General features: G+C 35.7%; 2 protein-coding genes, 1 long non-coding RNA gene and 1 pseudogene across 3 annotated transcripts in view; 3 read left to right on the top strand and 1 right to left on the bottom strand.

Annotated features, from left to right (window-relative positions):
* Positions 1 to 617: 617 nt before the first annotated feature.
* lamp1b (lysosomal associated membrane protein 1b) lies at positions 618 to 6,449 on the top strand. The gene is made up of 6 exons (XM_016286452.1): positions 618 to 625; positions 2,201 to 2,423; positions 2,777 to 2,899; positions 2,991 to 3,057; positions 4,930 to 5,094; positions 5,469 to 6,449. The coding sequence occupies exons 1-6, from the start codon at positions 618 to 620 to the stop codon at positions 5,606 to 5,608; spliced, it is 726 nt and encodes a 241-aa protein (XP_016141938.1). The 3' UTR covers positions 5,609 to 6,449.
* Positions 3,180 to 3,691, top strand: LOC107595827 (uncharacterized). Its single transcript, XR_001610306.1, has 3 exons — positions 3,180 to 3,421; positions 3,513 to 3,579; positions 3,676 to 3,691. It is a non-coding gene; the product is annotated as an uncharacterized lncRNA (long non-coding RNA).
* An 887-nt stretch (positions 6,450 to 7,336) lies between the features above and the next one.
* Positions 7,337 to 9,470, bottom strand: LOC107595863 (growth hormone-regulated TBC protein 1-A-like; annotated as a pseudogene).
* Positions 9,471 to 11,682: 2,212 nt separating this feature from the next.
* med14 (mediator complex subunit 14) overlaps positions 11,683 to 21,340 on the top strand; it is a 21,025-nt gene continuing 11,367 nt past the window's right edge. Inside the window, exons 1-20 of the mRNA XM_016286451.1 lie at positions 11,683 to 12,067; positions 12,600 to 12,626; positions 13,108 to 13,213; positions 13,296 to 13,469; positions 13,552 to 13,681; positions 13,825 to 13,953; positions 14,489 to 14,596; positions 14,902 to 15,034; positions 15,122 to 15,272; positions 15,762 to 15,873; positions 16,216 to 16,341; positions 16,423 to 16,501; positions 16,576 to 16,735; positions 16,826 to 17,020; positions 18,523 to 18,657; positions 18,762 to 18,838; positions 19,289 to 19,449; positions 19,535 to 19,681; positions 20,102 to 20,193; positions 20,290 to 20,442. Of these exons, the coding sequence (XP_016141937.1) occupies positions 11,898 to 12,067; positions 12,600 to 12,626; positions 13,108 to 13,213; positions 13,296 to 13,469; positions 13,552 to 13,681; positions 13,825 to 13,953; positions 14,489 to 14,596; positions 14,902 to 15,034; positions 15,122 to 15,272; positions 15,762 to 15,873; positions 16,216 to 16,341; positions 16,423 to 16,501; positions 16,576 to 16,735; positions 16,826 to 17,020; positions 18,523 to 18,657; positions 18,762 to 18,838; positions 19,289 to 19,449; positions 19,535 to 19,681; positions 20,102 to 20,193; positions 20,290 to 20,442 (2,565 nt within the window). The 5' untranslated portion in view covers positions 11,683 to 11,897. The remainder of the gene's footprint in view (positions 12,068 to 12,599; positions 12,627 to 13,107; positions 13,214 to 13,295; positions 13,470 to 13,551; positions 13,682 to 13,824; positions 13,954 to 14,488; positions 14,597 to 14,901; positions 15,035 to 15,121; positions 15,273 to 15,761; positions 15,874 to 16,215; positions 16,342 to 16,422; positions 16,502 to 16,575; positions 16,736 to 16,825; positions 17,021 to 18,522; positions 18,658 to 18,761; positions 18,839 to 19,288; positions 19,450 to 19,534; positions 19,682 to 20,101; positions 20,194 to 20,289; positions 20,443 to 21,340) is intronic.

The raw sequence follows: 21,340 nt of genomic DNA, 5'->3' as shown, positions 1-21,340 counted from the left end.
CATGGCTGCTGTGTAAGAAAAGCTGAGTAACGTTATTTCTCATTTGGAGGGAAATATTTGTGCTTATTTACAGATATGACTTGTAAAACCTTTTTTTTTTCGACTAACGTTACCAGCTTATACTTTTTTTAATGGTGAACACGCATATTTAAAAAAAAATTCTGTTTTTTTTTTGCGAGTGGGATGAATTAATGCACATTCACATTTCATCTATAGAACTAACTACAGTAACATCATGTTCACACAGCGCGCACAACGCCTCTGTACTCCCGATTTCTCCCAATATGGGGACATGAGACTTGTCAGTAAATAAATGGGAAAACAAAGTAACTGGCGTTACTTTTTTGTAACTCAGATATTTTCTTGTAAATTAAAAAGTAATGCGTTACTTTACTAGTTACTTGAAAAAAAGTAATCTGAGTACGTAACTCGCATTACTTGTAATGCGTTACCCCCAACACTGAGTTACCACACCTCAAGACATCGATCAGATGATATATTTAAAGGGATTTTACAAAAGCACATACTTTTGTTGATATTGTTTGTGAGTGCACACAAATAAAAGTAGACCCTTTACAATTCCAAATGATGCATTACTCTTACCTTTATGAGCAAAAATGACGGCGTATGTTAAGTGTCCACTCTTAAGAAAAAAATTCAAGTGATCGCGCTGGCGCCTCCATGTCCTGCAAAGCGTGCTTCAGCTTCCACTCTCCGCACAAACGACTGTATATGTAAGGAATAATTGACGACGGCCGTTGAATTATTAGAAAATAAATTGCGTTGTGGCCATTACACCTCGGGTGTGCATTATTTTTCTAATAATTCAATGGCCCAGAGTAAATTATTCCGCTTATACTAGGGTTACCACCTGTGTTGGGGAAAGTTACTTTTAAAAGTAATGCATTACAATATTGCGTTACTTCCTAACAAAGTAACTAATTACGTTACTTAGTTACTTTTTATGGAAGGTAATGCGTTATGTTACTTTTGCGTTACTTTTTAAATATGAGCAGGGCTTGATTGTTTTTAATATTAGAAGTTCTATTTATAGCAAATGTAAAAGCCCTTTCACAACAAAAAGTGTAATGAATAAACCTCAGGCTGAAGGAAGTAACTTCAGGCTGAAGTAAATTCAGGTCTGTACACTAGAACACAGGAGAAGAAGGTTCAACACTCTTCAGCAATAAAAAAAAACAATGAAGCACAATTGTTAGTTTATCTAAAGTCATTTTTGCTTATTAGTATATGGTTGAACTGGATCATCAAAGGTCAGCAGCAAAGACATTAGTTAATAAAATGGGATTAGATACATTTGTGTTATTTAACATATTTAATTATTGCAGGTTTGTCATATTCTGAGTTTTAATTCATTTTGATGAATACTAAATCTGTTTTTTTTTTGCGAGTGGGATGAATTAATGCACATTCACATTTCATCTATAGAACTAACTACAGTAACATCATGTTCACACAGCGCGCACAACGCCTCTGTACTCCCGATTTCTCCCAATATGGGGACATGAGACTTGTCAGTAAATAAATGGGAAAACAAAGTAACTGGCGTTACTTTTTTGTAACTCAGATATTTTCTTGTAAATTAAAAAGTAATGCGTTACTTTACTAGTTACTTGAAAAAAAGTAATCTGAGTACGTAACTCGCATTACTTGTAATGCGTTCCCCCCAACAGTGAGTTACCACACCTCAAGACATCGATCAGATGATATATTTAAAGGGATTCGTCCGGTTTTTGTATTTAAATCGCTATTGTGAGTAGGATTAATTTCTTCCGCAACTCATCCAACGCCTCTTTTGTCATTTTAAAGCTTGTAATGGAGGCTAAAAAAACGTTTATAAAATTAAGAAATTAGATGATTATGTACAAGTGAGGCTCAGTATAAATAAAAAAAGAAACTGTACTGTGTTCACGTGACGGGTCGCCACCATATTGCCTGAACAGTCTGTCATACAGTTTGCTTCATCTAATAATTATGATGATAATAAAAAAAATAATAAATAAACTGGTTTGGTGAAGCAGCAGCATTTAGCAAACAAATACAATGCATCCATGTCGACAGGTGTCAGTATAAAATCTAAAATTAATTATGCTATTGGAATGAATAAGCATAGTGTAGCAAAAACGTACTTAGTCCACCTTCCTAATCAGTTCTACAACTCATCTAGAGCCTTTTAAAATAGTGACATTACCATTGCAGCTCTCACTATACATCAGACTTTGACCGCTGATGTTCCACCCACTGTGGTCACCCCTGAAACCAGCTCTCCTCCAGCTTCTCCTGCAACCCCGGGACCCCCTGAGCGAGGCAGTTACAATGTCACCAATGCTACTGATGCTGTCTGTCTCTTGGCACGGATGGGACTGCAGCTCAAAATTAGCTTTATTTCGAGCTCTAGTGGCAAGGTACTTGCACATATAACTTTCACTTTCATTGGACAAGAGTAGCTTGAAATATTCTGCTTAATATCTCCTTTTCTGTTCAGTGGGTAAGCAAACAAATTGATTATAAATGACAATTTAATTTTCCATTTTTATGCACCAGAGATGACACATAGAAAAAGGACCTGTATGCTTAATTTCTTTGATAAATACCATTTATTTTGCCATTATTAAGATTCTTTGGATTATGTAAATAAAGGGATTTGCTGGGATAAAGGGATTTGTATGACCATTTTATGACTAAGGAATTCAGAATAATGAAGGTTTAGTCCTCATTTGTAAAAGTAATCTAAATATAAACATACCTTGCTTTTCAGACTGTCCAGGAGGTCTTGAACCTGCATCCAAACCTGGTTAAATTCTCTGGATCCTGCGATCCAGACAGTGCAACTCTCATACTCACTGAGGACAACATTACTCTGACTTTCAGCTTCTCTTTGGTAAGTTTCGAATCTCTTCCTATTATTTCCCCTAATGCCCTCTTAAATTATCCAGACCTTGTTGGTGTCATCAAAACATAAAATTTTTCAGAATTCCACTTCAAACAAGTATCATCTTAGTGGGTTGGAGTTGTCAGCTGCATTGCCTGATATGACTAGTAAGTCAGTATTAAATATTCCATGTTTAATAGTTTTAGTTTTTAGTTCTGTGAAAAGCTGAGCAAATTCCTTTTTTGTTTGTTTGTTTTGCCTAGAGCTTTCTTTGGATTATGTAAATAAAGGGATTTGCTGGGATAAAGGGATTTGTATGACCATTTTATGACTAAGGAATTCAGAATAATGAAGGTTTAGTCCTCATTTGTAAAAGTAATCTAAATATAAACATACCTTGCTTTTCAGACTGTCCAGGAGGTCTTGAACCTGCATCCAAACCTGGTTAAATTCTCTGGATCCTGCGATCCAGACAGTGCAACTCTCATACTCACTGAGGACAACATTACTCTGACTTTCAGCTTCTCTTTGGTAAGTTTCGAATCTCTTCCTATTATTTCCCCTAATGCCCTCTTAAATTATCCAGACCTTGTTGGTGTCATCAAAACATAAAATTTTTCAGAATTCCACTTCAAACAAGTATCATCTTAGTGTGTTGGAGTTGTCAGCTGCATTGCCTGATATGACTAGTAAGTCAGTATTAAATATTCCATGTTTAATAGTTTTAGTTTTTAGTTCTGTGAAAAGCTGAGCAAATTCCTTTTTTGTTTGTTTGTTTTGCCTAGAGCACATTGTTTTCAGCTGTTATTACCTCACTAGTGAGAAATGTCATGTGTAGCCTTTAAGTTGCTACACTATATCTGAAGGCTAACTGATCAAATCGTCAGGGCAGCGCTGACAACACCTTTCTCATTTCATAAATGTCAGATCTACAGAATTAATTAATCAATTAATTAATTTATTAAATTTATTAATTACAATATTTGTGGTACTTTACCTTTTTTGTTGCTGATTTTGTTTTTATTTATTTAAAAACAATGTTTTACTGTTTCAGTGTAGCTGAAAATGTCTAATAAGCTTTTTTAAAGGCAGATTCCGCTGTGACAACTTACTTCATATAGAGTGCCAACATTCCACATGATTCTATGAACTGTATCTTTTTTCATGGGTAACATAGTTGGAAATGTTCAATAGCTTTAAAATGTTTCAAGTCTCTATCACGTGTCTATACAGATACTGATATTACAAAATGAATCTAACTTGAGAAATATTCACTGGAGTGAAAAGATTGACCACTAGCTCCAGTCTCCCTCATAACTACTGCCAGTGTTAGATTAATTTCATAAAACAATTTTACCAGGCTCTCTAAATACAGCATTGCAAGCAACATAAAAGGGTAAAAGGTCAGGTATCACAATTCTGTGATGGCATTCTGGGTCCTAAAATCTTTAGCCTCCTTGTAAATTGTCTCTGTAATGTGACATTTAGGAGCGTTCTAAATCACATGTATCCTCATTCCATTGCTCTTTACATAATTTATTTAGATTATGTGCAGCTACTCTATAGCTCTATGTTTTCACCAAATCTCATCATTCTTTAAGTACAGCTTAACCACAGGGAACATACAATTTAGGCAATAACTAACTTGTTTATTCTTGTCAAAATATTAACTATTTATAACTATTTAAATATTAAATATTAAAAAATTAAATAATAATAATTTAAAAAGTCGCTTCTGTTGCACGTTATTCTATACTAAAGTATGCATGAATTTGTATTTTATGATTATTTAAATTATTTTATGACTCCCTGACTATCCAGGAACTAAAAATCTATCACAACACTTACAGAAATATTAATTTATATGAGTGAAATGTGACAAAACTTGAAATGTCGTGCGTAATAGGTAACGTTGGGAGAGCAAATAAACGTTTTTTATGATTTAATTACTTTATTATATTATTATTATATGGATCGCAGCACCCGATGGTGCATTGTGTTCTATCCAAATTCCTTTTTTGTTTGTTTGTTTTGCCTAGAGCACATTGTTTTCAGGAACACCAGTCTGAACTACATGGTGGGAACCCTGGGCCACTCTTATATGTGTCAGAAGGAGAAGACCTTGAGCATTACACCGAATTTCTCTCTCAACACCTTCCAGCTTCAAGTGCAGCCTTTCGGTGTCAATGGAGATTTTGGAGCAGGTATTTCTTTCTCTTTTTTTACCTTTTGTCAGTTTTGTCCTTTAATTCTTCAAAGAATATTCTGGGTTTAACACATTAAGATTAATCGGCAGCATCAAATTCTTAGTTGTCAGAACAACGTGAAGTTGATAAACCCAAGAACTTCTGAATGTCCACATAAGGTTACTCATAAGGTTACTGAGTCGCTCATCCATTTAGAACAGTAGTCTCAAGGGTTTTTAAAGTTAACTAGAACTGATGATTTTCTCAACAAAAAAAAAATCTGTGATAATACTATAGATCTTGGAATACTGATGTGATTAAATAGTGTTTTCCTAAACTTGTTTAAATTTTTTTTTGCCCCCCTCTCTCCTCTCGCTCTGTCTCTGTTCTAGCTGAGGAGTGTGAGCTAGATGAGGACGACATGTTGATTCCCATTATTGTGGGTGCTGCCTTGGCTGTTCTTGTGCTTATAGTGATCCTGGCCTACCTTATTGGCAGGAACAGAAGTCATGCGGGCTACCAGACCATCTAACCTCATGTAATCTTTAAGCCAGGATGTGTAGGCACCACCGATTTCTGCTCTCATCTGGACTCGGCAACACTACTACAACTGCAGCTGCCTAGTTTTTAACCTGCTGTGCCCTCTCCTGGTGTCTCACCCTGCTCAGGTGGACCTGCGCTTCCTGGACTTTCTATTGTATTATGTTAAACATTGTATAATTTTTGCATACTTAAGGGTGCAGGGAAAAATATGCTAAGGTATTGTTTCCAGGAACCAGATTATGCTTATCTAGAGGAATGCCTGGAGTTTGTTGTCATTAAGGCTTAATCTGGGTTTGAAAGCATACGATCTGTTTGATACCTCATATTCTTAAAATTAACCTCATGCGTTTATTTATATAAATACAAGGATTTAGGGAAAGCTGATGATGTTGTTACTGTTACATGCTCTGTCTAAAAGGGACTAGATATTTAACACTACTTCCTGATCCTGATCTCAAACTACTGTCTGTGATTTGTGAAGTTCTCACTTGGGGTTGAACACTATACAAGACTCAACTTTTGAGATTCACCAAATTGGAGAAATATAATTAATTTAATATTGCTAACAAAGCCTTGCATAACAGTGTTCAGTCAGATGTCAATCTGGTACTAAGTTTTAATGAAGAGAAATTCCACGTCTAGCATGGATCTCTCCAGATCTGCTGAGACGGGGTACAGAAGAGAATCTGTTAACTGTTACAAATGGAATATCCACTTTCTAGAGTAGAATACCCTTCAGTGTCACTATATAGCTCTGTTTCCCTCTCGTACTACATATCAAAACTATCTAGCCTGCTTGCTTCCATTTAGGATTGTATTTGCACTCATTCCGAAATGTTAAAAGGGAAATTGTAGAGAGGAAATATTATGGTTTTGCACTACTGGATGGATAAAGGGTACGATTCACACTAACACAACAGGAAGTTCTGAATAACTTGAGGTAGGTTTAGACTATTATAGACCCAGGTAAATGGTTAACTGTTACAAACAAGGAGTGCACTGTTAAATATGCTTTATCATATGGTGAACGAATCTATCTCCTTTCTGATGCGCCTTCATATGGAATGACTGCATATATGGAGTTTTTTTGTGGATATTGAAGTGTTGCTTTGATTGCTATGAAGTTCATGTTGTTTTAAGGGAATGCGATTCTAAGTTTCTAAATAAAATAAAAGACAAGAAAATGAGTTTGCTTGCTAAATATCTTTATTTAGTTAATACATTTAATTTCATCAACCGTAAATGTGAACAGAAAACTTACTGTTATTAACAAGCAAATAATTAAAAAAATGTATTCCTCTTAAAGGCATAGTTCATCTAAAAATTAAAATTCTTTCATAATTTACTAACTTTCAAAATATCTACTTTTGTGTTTGACAGAAAAAAAGACAATCATACGGGTTTGGAATGATATGCCTCCAGTAAATGATAAAATGTTTTGGGTAAACTATTGTTCAAAAATTTGGGGTCAGTAAATAATAATTTAAAAAAGAATACTTTTATTCAGCAAGGATGCATTAAATTGATCAGAGTAAAGACATTTCTAATGTTTCAAAATACTTTTAATTTCCGTATCCATAGAATATTAATATTAAGCAGCACAACTGCTGCTTTTCAACATAATTACAAATGTTGTTCACAAAAATAAGCATATTAGAATGATTTCTGAAGGATCATGTGACAATGAAGACTGGAGTAATGACTGCTGAAAATTCAGCTTTTGCCATGACAGGATTCTCATCTCACATGCTGTCAAAACTGTACGTCCATGTTCACCATTTAGTGTGAAGGAGGGTTTTGGGCAGAACTAATGCAATTCACATCTTCCTGAGTTTAGTAATTGTTGCTGTAGAGAGACCTCCTGGCTCCATAAAGATTTTCTGAAGGTAGATGACAAATAAATATTCTTCAGAACAAACACATCATTATAAAGACTTCTGTAAGTATTACTAGGTGAATAAATAGCATTCACAGAATTTACCTGCATGAATGTGTGGCAGTCCTCTACGTATTCCCCGTGCGTTCGCAGATTTCTGGGAGACTCTGTGCCTGTGAGATAAGGTTCTGATTGCGACGAATCAGCGTCAAAGCCACACGGAACAGGATCTTGGATCCCTCGTAAAAAAGGCAGTCCCATATTCTCAGCACTGTCTGAGAAAAACACATAGCTACCAATCATTACATTCAATATTGCGCCATAATATGCTACATAATACCGAATAATGATTTCATAAAATTTCAAAATTGTTGAATTTTCAAAGCTTACCATTGAACTCTTTTCAGAAAGTACAACCATTGACTTCATCCTCACCTCTACAGGAAGTATGTCAACGTATAGGCAGATGAACCAGCGAGAGACCACCAGAGTCCACATTACATCATGCTGATTCATGACCTGCCAGACAGCAGGAACCTTCATCCTGACAAGTTCTCCAAGCACTTCTTGAGCCCCAGCATTGTTGGTGTGGAATAGTCTAAATAATAATAATAATTAAAAAACATATGCATGGAACATGATGCAGAATGGAATTAGGATGAATTCATAATCTCTGAGTATTTATAACTTAAACAGAATATTCAGATGTCTCCTATGCATGTGGTGAAGTGATTTGAGCACTTCAAAACACTTAACTTTGCAGAGCATTCATTACATTAACATTACAGTTAACAAACATGAAACTGCTGTGTTAAAAGAGCAGTTTAACACAAAATTAACATTTTACCATCATTTACTCACCCTAAAGTTGTTTCAAAATTGTATGACTTTCTTTTTTCTGCCGAACACAAGATATTGATAACCAAAAGTTTTGGTGACCATTGATTTCCCCCATATGGACACATGAATTCTCAAATATTTTGTTTTATCTTCCAGGAGAAAGAAAGTCATAAAGTTTTGGTGACATGAGGGTGAGTAAATGATGACAGAATTTACATTTTAGGGGGGAATCCCTTTAACTATTGGCAAGATTTATTTGGCTATTGGTTAACATTATTTTCCCCGCCCACAAGGTCTAGGTGATGTCATCTAAAAAAGAAAGTTGTTTCAAGTGGAAAAAAGTTATTACGTTTTGATTAATGGAGTAATTACCTATTACATATTAACCTATGCATGATGCTTTGAAGAAGTCCTGGTTACATACAATAGAGGGTAAATGTGACCGACCTGGTAAGATCTTGCCAAGTAAAGCATCCATTAACCAGAATGACTTCTCCTCATCTTTGGTGACGATGAGGAGGTATCCAGCAATGAAGTTCATTCCCTAAAAAGGCAACAAGCGATTCATTTCTGCAGCCTATTGATTTGAATACAGACGGATACAACGGGTTCAGACATTATATTGACAGGATAAACAACACAAAATTACAGCAGTTTAAGAGTGTCTTACTTCCTCACTCATTATAATTGACTATTCTCTAATATACACACAACAAAAAGTTTTAGATTCTCATCTACAGTAGGAACTTCAATACATCCTGGGTTCAAGTGACACTTTCAGTGGCCATGTGTGTAAAAGGGCTTACCTGACAGTAACCAACATCCTTATTGTGGTGTCCATAAGCCAGAAGTACATTAAACATGGCTTTTTGTAAACATGGCTGGGAGGAGGCACGGAACTGAATATTGTCTGGGAAGGTTCTGTGCATATCTAAAAAAATAAATAAATAAATTCAATTTTCAGAAATATTTTTTCCCCATATGTCCTGTTCAGATGATTTAAAATCAGACTTTTAAATAAAACATGGTTTCATGACTGGAGAAATAACTTACCAGCACGTATAACCTCTTCTATTTTAGGGTCATGCTGAGCCTTTAATATAGAATGATAGTAGCCAGGTTTTCTAAAGAACATTTACATTTACATTTTACATTTAAACATGTCGCGTTAATATTCTGGCTCATCTGCATGTCTTTTATTAGCATCACTGTCTTAGCACATTAAACCAGCATTTGAAAATGCTACAAAACTTTCCCCAAGCTCCTAGGATTTGATTTAGCTTGTCATTTGTTGAAATAAATATAAAAAGTACAGTGAGTTCGTGACTGTTCGCTGAATGTGACCCACAATCTGTGATTCTCCTCCGTGGCCGTGGAAAAATGAATATTTATAATGACAACAATTATACTTTGTCATTTAAAAGTTTCCAACAAAGAAATGGATCGACTTCTGTCAACTTGTTGAACACACACTTTTATTTGGATAATGTACCATAAGATGACTGAAGCAGCAGCGGGCGACACTGTTTTCACGCTAATCGGGTAACGTTAAACACTGTAACGTTAAACACTGTAACGTTAAACCAAAATCTATCAAACCTAAGAGAGAAATGCAGTGCATATCATGCAGTGCGATAAATTATCTCAATTCCATAAGCAGGTCCTTCTCGCCTGGTCTCTTCTATACAAGCACAACTTTTCTCCTCATAAATATTTTATATGGAATAACAGAGATATTCTATATAAAAACAGATCTCTTTTCTTCCAGCGCTGGTTTGAGGCAGATCTTTTGTTTGTAAGTCAATTATTTAATGCAAATGGCCTTTTATTAAACTATGAGGAATTTCTTAATCGTTTTAACATTCCTATTACCCCTAAAGAATTTGCTATTGTATTCGATGCCATACCATCTGGAGTTATTAGACAATTTCAACGTATCCCCTACCTTCTATTTGACCTTCTTTAGACCCTGCTGTTACATTGGTGGGGAAATATTGCTTTTCATCCACTTCTTCTAATAGATCAATACGTTTATTATTTCTCAAGGAAAATCTTTCAATTCCAAATGTGACAGTTTATTGGAATGATTTGTTTTTGATATTGCCTGGAGGAAAATTTGGCTGATTCCAAATAGTTACTTAATTACTAATAAGATAAGAGAAGTTTCCTTTCGTATTGTCCATCGTGTATATCCTGTTAATACCTTCTTAAAGAAATTCAAAAAAGATATTGATACAAATTGTAGCACTCAGAGACTATTGTGCATTTATTTTGGCTTTGCCATTACTCTAAATTATTGTGGAAAGACTTTTCCTTGTTTGTTACTGAGAACGTTGATAAGTATTTTTTCTTTACTTTGGGTAAATGTTTTGTTTGGAATTGTTAATGGGAAAAAAGAACATTTACTGAAAAACAAAATATACTTAATCTTCTTATTTTATTAACCAAATTTTATATGCATAAATGTACATTTTCAGTTCAAAAACCACTTTTTTATGTTTTGCTTGCTGAATTGCAGCATTACTTTGGGACTATCTTTAACTCGTGTAACAAGAAGGCTTTAAAAACAATTGAAATTTGTAAGTCTTTTAATCTTTTCCTTTGATGTGATCTTTTGTGATTAGTTATATACCCCTGTCTTGTACCCTGTAGTTTTATTTTTCTTGTTGTTGTTTTTTTCTTATTTCTTTTGTTCTACATTGTGACTGCTTTTATCTTTGTCTATATAATGTTCTTTAAAAAAAAAAGAAAAAAAGAAAAAGATGTATTGATTAGATTTATAAATAAAACCGCATGCAAAAATAACTCAAACATAACATTTAAAACATTTGAATAAATGTGGTTTTGGAATAACATTATTATTTTGATAAAGTATTTCATCAAAGACTATAGAATATTTAAAGGTATTTTGATTTCATCCATAATTTTTCGTTCTCTCTCGATACGATATTTAGTTTTCAGAAGTCCTGTTAAGAATGAAAAAAAAAAAACCCCGAATAGCACTAAAGTTGTTTGAGAAAAATAATTAGCATACATTTCGTAACATTAACTAGTTTTAAAAACTAGTTTTATTTTGTCATCCTTGATGTATTATCTTGATGGCAAAATAAAGGTCCCCTAAGCTTTCCCTACTCAGCAGCTACTGTTGCATAAAATGTTATTTGACTTCTCATAGACACAAAACGTATTTTGAAAAATTAAGTTAGTCTTCCGTTTTTGTGTACTGTGAAAGAAATAGAACGGAAATAAAACAAATCTAATATTTTTTAAATCACGTTTTTGGCTTTTAGACTTTTATTTTAAATAATCTATCCAGCGCCATTTAGGGAAAGAAGAGTTTTGTTTCCTGCTTCAGCTCCAGTGGATGATGATGGGGCTACATTTCTCCACATCTTAACATGTTACAGACTCATTTCTTCTTTTCTCCATGGGTTGAAATCGTTTCCGCCACCTATATACATTAGGACGAACGTGTAATAATATTCTTTCGAACTAGTTTGTGGTAAACGCGAGTGGAAAGGGTCGGATCCGTGGCCGTTCATCGCTACCGTTGTATTTTAAAATGGCTCCAGTTCAAATCGGTTCGGACGGGCAGCTGGTCCCCGCCGGGGGTCCGACCTCAGCCCCGCAGCCTCCGCCGGGAGCCCCGGCCACTCAAGGAGTCCGGCTGAGCCTCCTGATCGAGTTTCTGCTGCAGCGAACCTACCATGAGATCACGCTACTGGCTGAGCTGTGAGTTCATGAGTCATTGGGCAGGCATGTTTAAATAAAGTTAGATTTAGTTTAGCAGTGGCCCTTATGTTTCCTTGACAAATGTTTTGCTTTGCAGATCATGTCAGATCATGTATAAATCTGGATTTTTAAGTTGGTAGAGATTATGTGGGGATGTTGCTGCAACTCTTGCTGACCCATGTATGACTTCTTACTTGGCTATGTTTATTTTGGTTATCCACATCAATATTTTAACATGAAGCTAGTTTATTTGAATGGGGCTTCAGTGGTGACTCTCTGTTTATAACAGCCTAGGTGAATTTATGGTGGTTATAGCGGGTGACACAGGTGTTAAGTTTTATCTATGGAATAAGTCTATTGATATCAAGTATATTGTAATTGCTATAATTGGAGCATATATGGAGATACATATTTTCTTGTTCTGTGGCCTTTATGAATCTTTATTTTACTTCCAAGTTGTCTAGATGTAAAATGTTTTGTGCTGGAATTTGATATTGATATTATTTAATCTTACCTTTATTGATTTTCGCAGACTTCCTCGAAAAACAGACATGGAAAGGTAAGAAACTGCCATGGAGTTTCCACTTAGATTCTCAAAAACATGAATGTAATTTGGTTACACCAGGGGTTTTCAAATGACGGCCCCGAGGCAGTGCCAGGGGTTCATGGAAAAGTTTAGAGAAAAAAAGGTAAAAAGAAATGTTTACTAATTTATTTACTTAGATTAAAATAAGGAAATAAATGAATGGATGTATGAATAAATAAGTAATAATAAAGTACACTACTATAATGAATAGAAAAAAAACCAATTGCAATAATGTTATTTATTTTCCAAATAATATCTTAGACATATTGATAACAATTTTTTTTACAATACAAATTAGGTCTTTATACACACAACTGTATATATGCCTTTTTTCAAATTTTAAGATGGGGGTCCCTCACATGATTTGAGGGTCCTTGGCTTCTAAAAGATAGAAAACCCCTGAGTTACATTATGCTTGCATATGAATGTAACTGACTTAAACCATATCTTACAGGAAAATTGAAATCGTTCAGTTTGCCAGTCGGACACGGCAGCTCTTTGTACGTCTCCTTGCTCTTGTGAAATGGGCAAGTAATGCTGGGAAGGTGGAGAAATGTGCGGTACGTGATTTATTTCTGCGCTTCCAATCGGAGTTATTTTCGTTCTTGTTGTTGTAGTCCTCATTCTTAGCTCTGTTTGCAGATGATCTCATCATTTCTGGATCAACAAGCCTATTTATTTGTTGACACGGCTGACCGACTGGCATCACTGGCCAGGGATGCTTTGGTGCATGCACGTTTGCCTAGTTTTGCCATCCCTTTCGCCATTGATGTACTGACCACAGGGTCTTACCCACGTCTGCCCACGTGTATCCGAGTGAGTAGTCAAACACCGTGTTCAAGAGTTTAAAGTGGATATTATAAATAGGAAATAAACGGCAATGGTGTTATTTTTTCAGGACAAAATTATTCCTCCCGACCCTATAACCAAAGCAGAGAAGCAGACCACGCTAAATCAGCTGAATCAAATCTTGCGACACAGACTAGTCACCACTGACTTGCCCCCACAACTGGCCAACTTAACTGTGGGTAAGTTACAAGCGGCACACATCTACTGGGGATTTTGCCATGGAATAAGTATGTTTCCAAACTTTTTTTTGCTATATTTTCGGTGTGTTTTATTCTGATTATAAATGATCTTACTTGTTTCTATGATCTCTTTGCCTGTGAAGCCAATGGGCGAGTAAAGTTTCGAGTTGAGGGGGAATTTGAAGCCACACTGACAGTGATGGGGGATGATCCTGATATCCCTTGGAGACTTCTTAAACTAGAGATTCTAGTTGAAGACAAGGAAACTGGAGGTAAGATGTACTCGGTGTGTAATAATAAGACCCCTGTGCATGTACCCTTGTTTTCCTTATCTTTTATTTAAATATGTATAAAATAAATAAATATATATTTATATATTTTTTTATTTATTTACTCTACCGTTCAAAAGTTAAGATTTTATAAATAAAATAAAAAAAGACTCTCTCTTATACTCACCAAGGCTGTTTATTTGATCAAAAATAGAGTAAAAACAATTTTCATATAAAAATACGGCATGCAGTTGCTTCAAACAATGGTATTAACATCATTCAGTGTAAATTGTGATAATCGTAATTAATAATCGCAATTACAATTGCAAGGGAATAATCGACAATGATTATGATTTTTGTCATAATCATGCAGCCCTATTTGAAGTAAATCTTTTGTAACAATGTAAAAGTCTTTACTGTCACTTTTGATCAATTTAAGGCATCCTTTTAGTTTATAATTATAAAAATTTATTAATAGTTATTAATTAACAGATCTTTTAAAGTACTACTAATAAGTATTAATATATGATTTATTTAGATGGACGGGCATTGGTACACAGCATGCAGGTGAATTATATCCATGAGTTGGTGCAGTCTCGACTGTTTGGAGATGACAAGCCTCTTCAGGACATGTACAACTGCCTCCGTATCCTTTCAGATCAAGACTAAGATTGGTTTCTGTGATTTAGTAGAACGTTTGATTGGTTGCTCAATTAACAGCCCATGCTTGGGGTTAAAACCATAGCTTTTGTTTAACCAGCCCAAATATTTTGCAATACACTACTAGTCAGTTTAGACACATCTACTCATTTTTATTATCAGTATTTTCTAGAATACTTTTGGAATAATAGTCAAGTCAGCAAAACTATTAAATGGAAGTTTTGTTATAAAAATAAATGTAGTGACAAAAAGCAAACAAATCGAAATAGTTTCCTTAATTAATGGTATTAGACTCATTTTGCCTATCACTGCAGCTGGAGGTGTTGCACTCTCAAACTCTGATGTTGATCAGAGAACGGTGGGGTGATCTAGTGCAGGTGGAGCGCTACGTCCCTGCCAAGTGCTTCACTTTGTCTGTCTGGAAGTAGGTTTGAAAATTTGCCAGATTGCTACAGAGATTTAATTGAATTTTTCTCTTTTGGTTTTGCATCTCATGATTTTTGCCTTGCAGTCAACAGGTCCTGGGTAGAAAGACTGGCACAGCACCTGTGCACAAGGTCACCATCAGAATTGATGAGACAGATGGATCCAAGCCATTACAGATCTCCCATGAGCCTCCACTCCCTGCCTGCGATTCCAGATTAATGGAAAGAGCCATGAAGGTGAGTATCATTGGTTAAAATAATCTCTTTTGTTGATAGTAGCATTGATAGCTCCATAACGACGATCATTGTATGGGGTTTTCTTAGATTATATATGCTGCCATTCAAAAGTTTGGGGTCTGTGGAAAATTAATACTATTAATTTATTCAACAAGGTTACATTAATTTGATCAAAAGTGATAGTAAACACATTAATAATGTTAGGGTTTTGTTAGAACTTTTTATTCTTAAAGGAATCCTTTATTAAGCAGTACAACTGTATCAACATTAATAATAAGAAGAAATGTTTCTTGAGCACTGAATCAGCATATTAGAATGATTTCTGATTGATCATGTGACACATACGTTTGGAGTAACGGTTTCTCACATAAGTGAAGCTTTTTTCAAAAATATTAAAACATTTTTACCAACCCCAAACTTTTGAATGGTTCTGTATAATAACTGTAATGAGGATAAAAGCTTATGTTTGTTTGTGGGCTGTTCTTTCAGATTGATCATCTCTCGGTTGAAAAGCTTTTGATTGATAGTGTACATGCCCGCTCGAATCAGAAACTTCAAGAACTCAAAGCCATCCTAAAAAGTAGTAACCCTAGTGATAACTGTGAGTATTTTACTCCACAAAGATCTTCACCATGATTGTGCTTGCTGCGTTTATTAATTTTTTTTCAAAAATGGAATATAATGTTTTGCCTACTGCTTGGTTACTAAATTGATTTACAACAAATAAGGAAAAAATTACGAGAGGCTGTGTTATATTGTACAGGGAAGCAAATCTAAAATAATATTGTGTGCATTTAAAATGATAATTTATTTTATATTTTATTTTTTTATGTTCTTTATCTTCATTTTTGTATCGTTCTTCAACTAGAAAACATCAAAAATCAAAATCAATTGTTTATTTTATATGCGTTAAGAGGATTCATTTTGTGTGTTTATTTTTCAGCCTTCATAGAGACTGCACTGCCCACACTAGTCATACCAATACTGGAGCCCTGTGGCCGATCTGAGTGCCTCCACATATTTGTCGATTTGCATTCGGGAATGTTTCAGCCAATGCTTTATGGAGTCGGTTAGTCACATATCCATTGGATACACATCAGATCATTTGAACAAATCAACTGCTTAACTTGCCTCGCTTGTTTCTTTCCAGATCAGTCAATGTTGGACGATGTTGAGAAGAATATTAACGATGACATGAAGCGCATCGTCACATGGTTACAACAGCTAAAGTAAGCAGTCAAGCTACCCGTTCTTGGTGTGTTTCAAGTTGTGACAGTGGCTGATGTTGTTATGTTTTTAACAGATTCTGGTTGGGTGAGCAGAGATGTCGACAGTCTGCGAAACATCTTCCCACACTGTGCACAGACACTCTCCACCTATCTAACTTAACCACGCATCCTGTGGGCAACCTGTCAAAACATCGCCTTTTCATCAAACTCACCCGCCTCCCACAATACTATATTGTAAATACTTTAATATTTAATGTATTTATCTCACACATAAAGGCTTTTGTGTAAACTTGAAACATTTAATTAAATCTTGACTGTCCTCAGGTGGTCGAGATGTTTGATGTGTCCAACAATCCAACAAAGCTCTTGTATAAGTACTACTTCCTGTCTGTGAGTCAGATTGAGAGTGAGGATGCACTGCCTTCTGCTCAGCTGCTGCAGCAGTTTAAGCCCAACCTGGAGGAGCTTGTGCAGGATATTTCATCTGGACGAATGGCTCGTCCAGGGGCCAAGAGGAAGGTGGGATACTCAACGGAATATACTGAGCTGTGTGTTCAACATTATTGTTAAACGTTATCATACTCTGTAGTGCCTAAAAATATTTCTTAGCTTTTTCTTCAACATCTTAAAGGGGTCATATGATGCAATTTCAAGTTTTCCTTTCTCTTTGGAGTGTTACAAGCAAGTTGCAAAGACTAAAGTCTCAAACCCAAAGAGATATTCTTCATTAAAGTTAAGACTCGTCCACACCCTCCTAAAACGACTCGTTCTAACACGCCCCACATGTCTGCATCACGATGTGGGAAGATTTGCATAACACCGCCCAAATGTATAAGCAAAGAAAGAAGGCATAACTTTTATTCTCGCTGTAGTATTGTTGCCGCTGCCGCCATGTCGTGGAGACGCTGTGTGTTTTGTTGTGAAAGCGAAACTACTTTGTTTGGTCTTCCAAAAGAGGACACAACTAGAAATCAGTGGTTAAGTTGTATTTACAACACTGTTCCAGAACACTTCAACCCAAGTATTCAGATGTGTGCAGCGCATACGGAGGACGAGGACTGTTTCCTGAGAGAGTAGCCTACAATGCCGGTGTTCCGATGAATTCAGTTCCCCAGTTTCCCCTTCAGTGCGCATGCTGACCCTATACAGCAGGGATCCTCAAATCTGGCCCACGAGATCCACTTTCCTGCAGAGTTTAGCTCTAACCCTAATCAAACACACCTGAGCATGCTAATCAATGTCTTCAGGATCATTAGAAAATCACAGGTAGCTGAGTTTGATCAGGGTTGGAGCTAAACTCTGCAGCGCATTGGACCTCCAGGGCAAGATTTGAGGAACCCTGCTATACAGTCTATGATGCTGACAAATAAAGCTGACTCGCAGCCTGTAAATACGTTTTCATATTTAAAGGATTTTCCACTGATGATTCAAACGTGAGTTTTGAGCAGTGTAGAGTAGCGCTTGTTGTTTGTCGTTTCTCCGATCACAAATGCAGACATGATTCTATGCAACGCAACGCATAAAAATACAGTATAAGTCATTATAATCAGTAATTATGTCCCCACTGGATGCAACAAATGCCTCGTTTATAATGGGTTTTATTGGTTTTGTCTCGTCGCGCCGGAACACGGCATCACAGTATGGTAAGGGGGGTGAAATTTCAGTCACACCCTTGAGGTATTCAGCCAATCACAACGCACTGGATAGCTGGCCAATCAGAGCACACCTCGCTTTTCAGAACGATGAGCTTTGTAAAAATCGACGTGTTTCAGAAAAGCGGGGCATAGAGGAGAAACAATAATGTACAGTATGTGGAAAATAATGTGTTTTTTTTAACCTTAAACCACATAAACACATTTCATTACACAAAATACACAAAATAATGTTATTTTGTAGCAACGTCATATGACCCCTTTAAACCACTTTGTGTTGTTTTTAAAGAGGTGAAGTGGGTGCCTTTTCTTTTGTGCTGTTCAGCTTTTAATTGTATGTAATGAAGTCTTGCTTTGGTCACTCCGTAGTTGTCAGGAGAGCAAAGTGCCATTGAACCAAAGAAACCCAAGAGGTCAGGAGAGATGTGTGCCTTCAATAAGGAGCTGGCCCACCTGGTGGCCATGTGTGACACCAACATGCCTCTCATCGGATTACGCTGTGAGGTACTGCATATCCTTTAGGTGGTGAAAGCAGTGTTATATTATCTGAAGCTATTCGTTGTAAATGTCACATTTTGTGTTTACTGAATGGTCTTTTATTCTCGCAGTTATCCAATATGGAGATTCCTCATCAAGGGGTTCAGGTCGAAGGAGACGGCTGTAGCCATGCCATACGTATTCTGAAGTAAGATTTATCTCTGGTTGTCAATTCAAGCATCTCTGAAGTTAATAAACCAGACTTGTTCTTGTTCTTTGAAACTTTTTATGTGTCAAAGAATTCTAAAAAATGTGTCATGGTTTCCACAAAAAAATATTAAGCAGCACATCTGTTTTAAATGTTGAAAATAAGAAATGTTTATTGAGCATCAAGTAATGGTTGCTGAAAATTCAGCTTTGGTGTCAAAAGAATAAATTGTATTTTAAAATATATTAAAACATTTTTCAATTATAAAAAATATTAGTATACAAAATATTTCACAATATTGCAGTTTTTACTTAAAAAAAAAAAAAAAAAAAAAATCTAATTAATGCAAGCCTGCTGAGGATGAGACCTCTTTCAAAAATGTATAAAAAAAATCTTACTGACCCCAACTTTTGATGGTAGTTTACCAATTGTTTTCCTTCTCTACCTCAGGGTTCCACATTGTAAGGGAGTGAGTAAGGAAACGAGAAAAGCTCTGGAGCGCTCCCTGCTGGACTGTACGTTCAGACTACAGGGCCGGAATAATCGCACATGGGTGGCAGATTTAGTTTTCTCCAGTTGTCCGCTCAACAGCACAGCCAACAAAGAGCAAGGTAAAGATAGTTAATTTTCCTCTAACAGCTTTTTAAAAAGTTAAGTATGTGTCTTTTACAATATTTTCTGTCTATTTCAATTCAGCTTCCACGCGGCATGTATACCTGACTTATGAGAATCCTCTTTCGGAGCCGGTGGGTGGCAGGAAGGTGGTGGAGATGTTCCTGAACGACTGGAACAGCATTAATCAGCTTTATGAATGTGTGCTGGAGTTCTCACGCGCTTTACCTGGTAGGTACCACTGTTCTAACTAGTTGCATCTCTTGCATTTTAATTTGAGTTTTTGTAATAACCATGCTAGCTATGATTTGTATTCTTTTGGTGCCATAGTACATTTGAAGTATTAAATTATTACATCTATTTTAAATTCCTTCACAGGAATACAAATATATTAAAATCGTTTTTTTTTTAATACAATTTTATTTTAAGTTTTGTTATTTAAATTTTTTTATAATTTCACAGTATTACTGTTTTACTATGTTTTTATCAAATAAATGCAAACTTGTGAGCATAAAGACTTCTTTCATGAACATTAAAAAAATCTTACCAACCCCAAACCTTTGAATGTTATTATAGGTATGAAAAAACTCTTGACTTATGAATGGTTTGAAGAACTTAAATTGCTTATAATTAATAATCTACATTTTCCAGAAATGCCCTCCTATTTGAGCCTTTTCTCAGAGATACGGCTGTACAATTACCGAAAGCTGGTTCTGTGCTATGGCAACACCAAAGGCAGCTCGGTAAAAACCTTTTCATCTTGTTAAAATGCAGACGTTAAAGATCCTTAATCTCTTTATTTAGTGATTTCATTTACTACAAGTCCCTCTTTCTTTCAGGTGACGATACAGTGGAACTCAGTAACCCAGCGTTACCATCTGGCCCTGGGGACTGTGGGGCCCAATTCAGGCTGTAGCAACTGTCACAACATAATTCTTCACCAACTTCAAGAAATGTTCAACAAGACACCCAATGTAGTACAACTTCTACAGGTATCTAGAGCCTTGACACTAAACGTCATACTTCATTTACTTACTAAAATTAAAGCGGTCACTGGTCATTGAACTGTATTTTGTAGTTGTATTATTTGTATTCATATTCACCATATTGTATTTTTATTTACATTTAACATATTGTCAATATGTTTTTAAAACATAAAATTGTTAACTGACCGATTTGGAGTGGATATTTATGGAAGCATATAGGTAGTGAAATTCAATTTAAAATGCAATATGCAAAATGGCAATGTATTTCTGTATTTAAATTTACATTTTCCATTACCCATACATGCAAAGTTTGTTGCAAAAGGAAAATGACAATGAAATTATATAATTTACATTTGCCATTTCCAACAGTAGTCTTAATATGTAAATTGCATGCACATTTGAACGCTTTATAAGTTGCACAATTTGATTTGATATGTGTAACATGTTCAAGCAGAAATGGAAGCAACATGATCATTTAAATGCTATTTCTCCTAAATGCATTTAGACTAACAGTTAGAACACTAGAACATTGCATTTTCATCATGACGCTGTGGGATATTTGTAGCAAAATTCAATTTGAAAATGCATTCCGAGCTGACCACGCCCACCCTCCGTCAATCATTGCTTCAAGGCAGGGATTGGCGGAAGCGTGGTACGTTTGGATCGTTTGAAACATGGTGGCTGGAGATCTGATAATATCGTTGAATTCACTGGCAAATGAAGTGGAGCGTGAACAGAGAAATATATGAAGCATATTCCATGCTAAAATCAAACGTTCGAACAAACGACCGACCGACCGATCGAACTTCTACCGAACATCTTGAGCTTTGAGCATCTTACACTGCGGGTGATCCACGTGATGCCAGCGTCTTGAAATTAGCTGGGGTTTAAACATTTAAGGAGC

This window comes from Sinocyclocheilus grahami, unplaced genomic scaffold (assembly GCF_001515645.1).
Source record: "Sinocyclocheilus grahami isolate Dianchi unplaced genomic scaffold, SAMN03320097.WGS_v1.1 scaffold209.1, whole genome shotgun sequence".
Lineage (NCBI taxonomy): Eukaryota > Metazoa > Chordata > Actinopteri > Cypriniformes > Cyprinidae > Sinocyclocheilus > Sinocyclocheilus grahami.
The sequence above is the reverse complement of the archived record's forward strand: the minus strand, read 5'-3'. Positions and strand labels throughout refer to the sequence as shown.

What these genes read in the sequence shown, in the direction of transcription:
- lamp1b (XM_016286452.1), top strand. An exon ending in TTTCGAGCTCTAGTGGCAAG is followed by an intron (nt 2,424 to 2,776) that starts GTACTTGCACAT and finishes CTTGCTTTTCAG; the next exon opens with ACTGTCCAGGAGGTCTTGAA. An exon ending in CAATGGAGATTTTGGAGCAG is followed by an intron (nt 5,095 to 5,468) that starts GTATTTCTTTCT and finishes TCTCTGTTCTAG; the next exon opens with CTGAGGAGTGTGAGCTAGAT.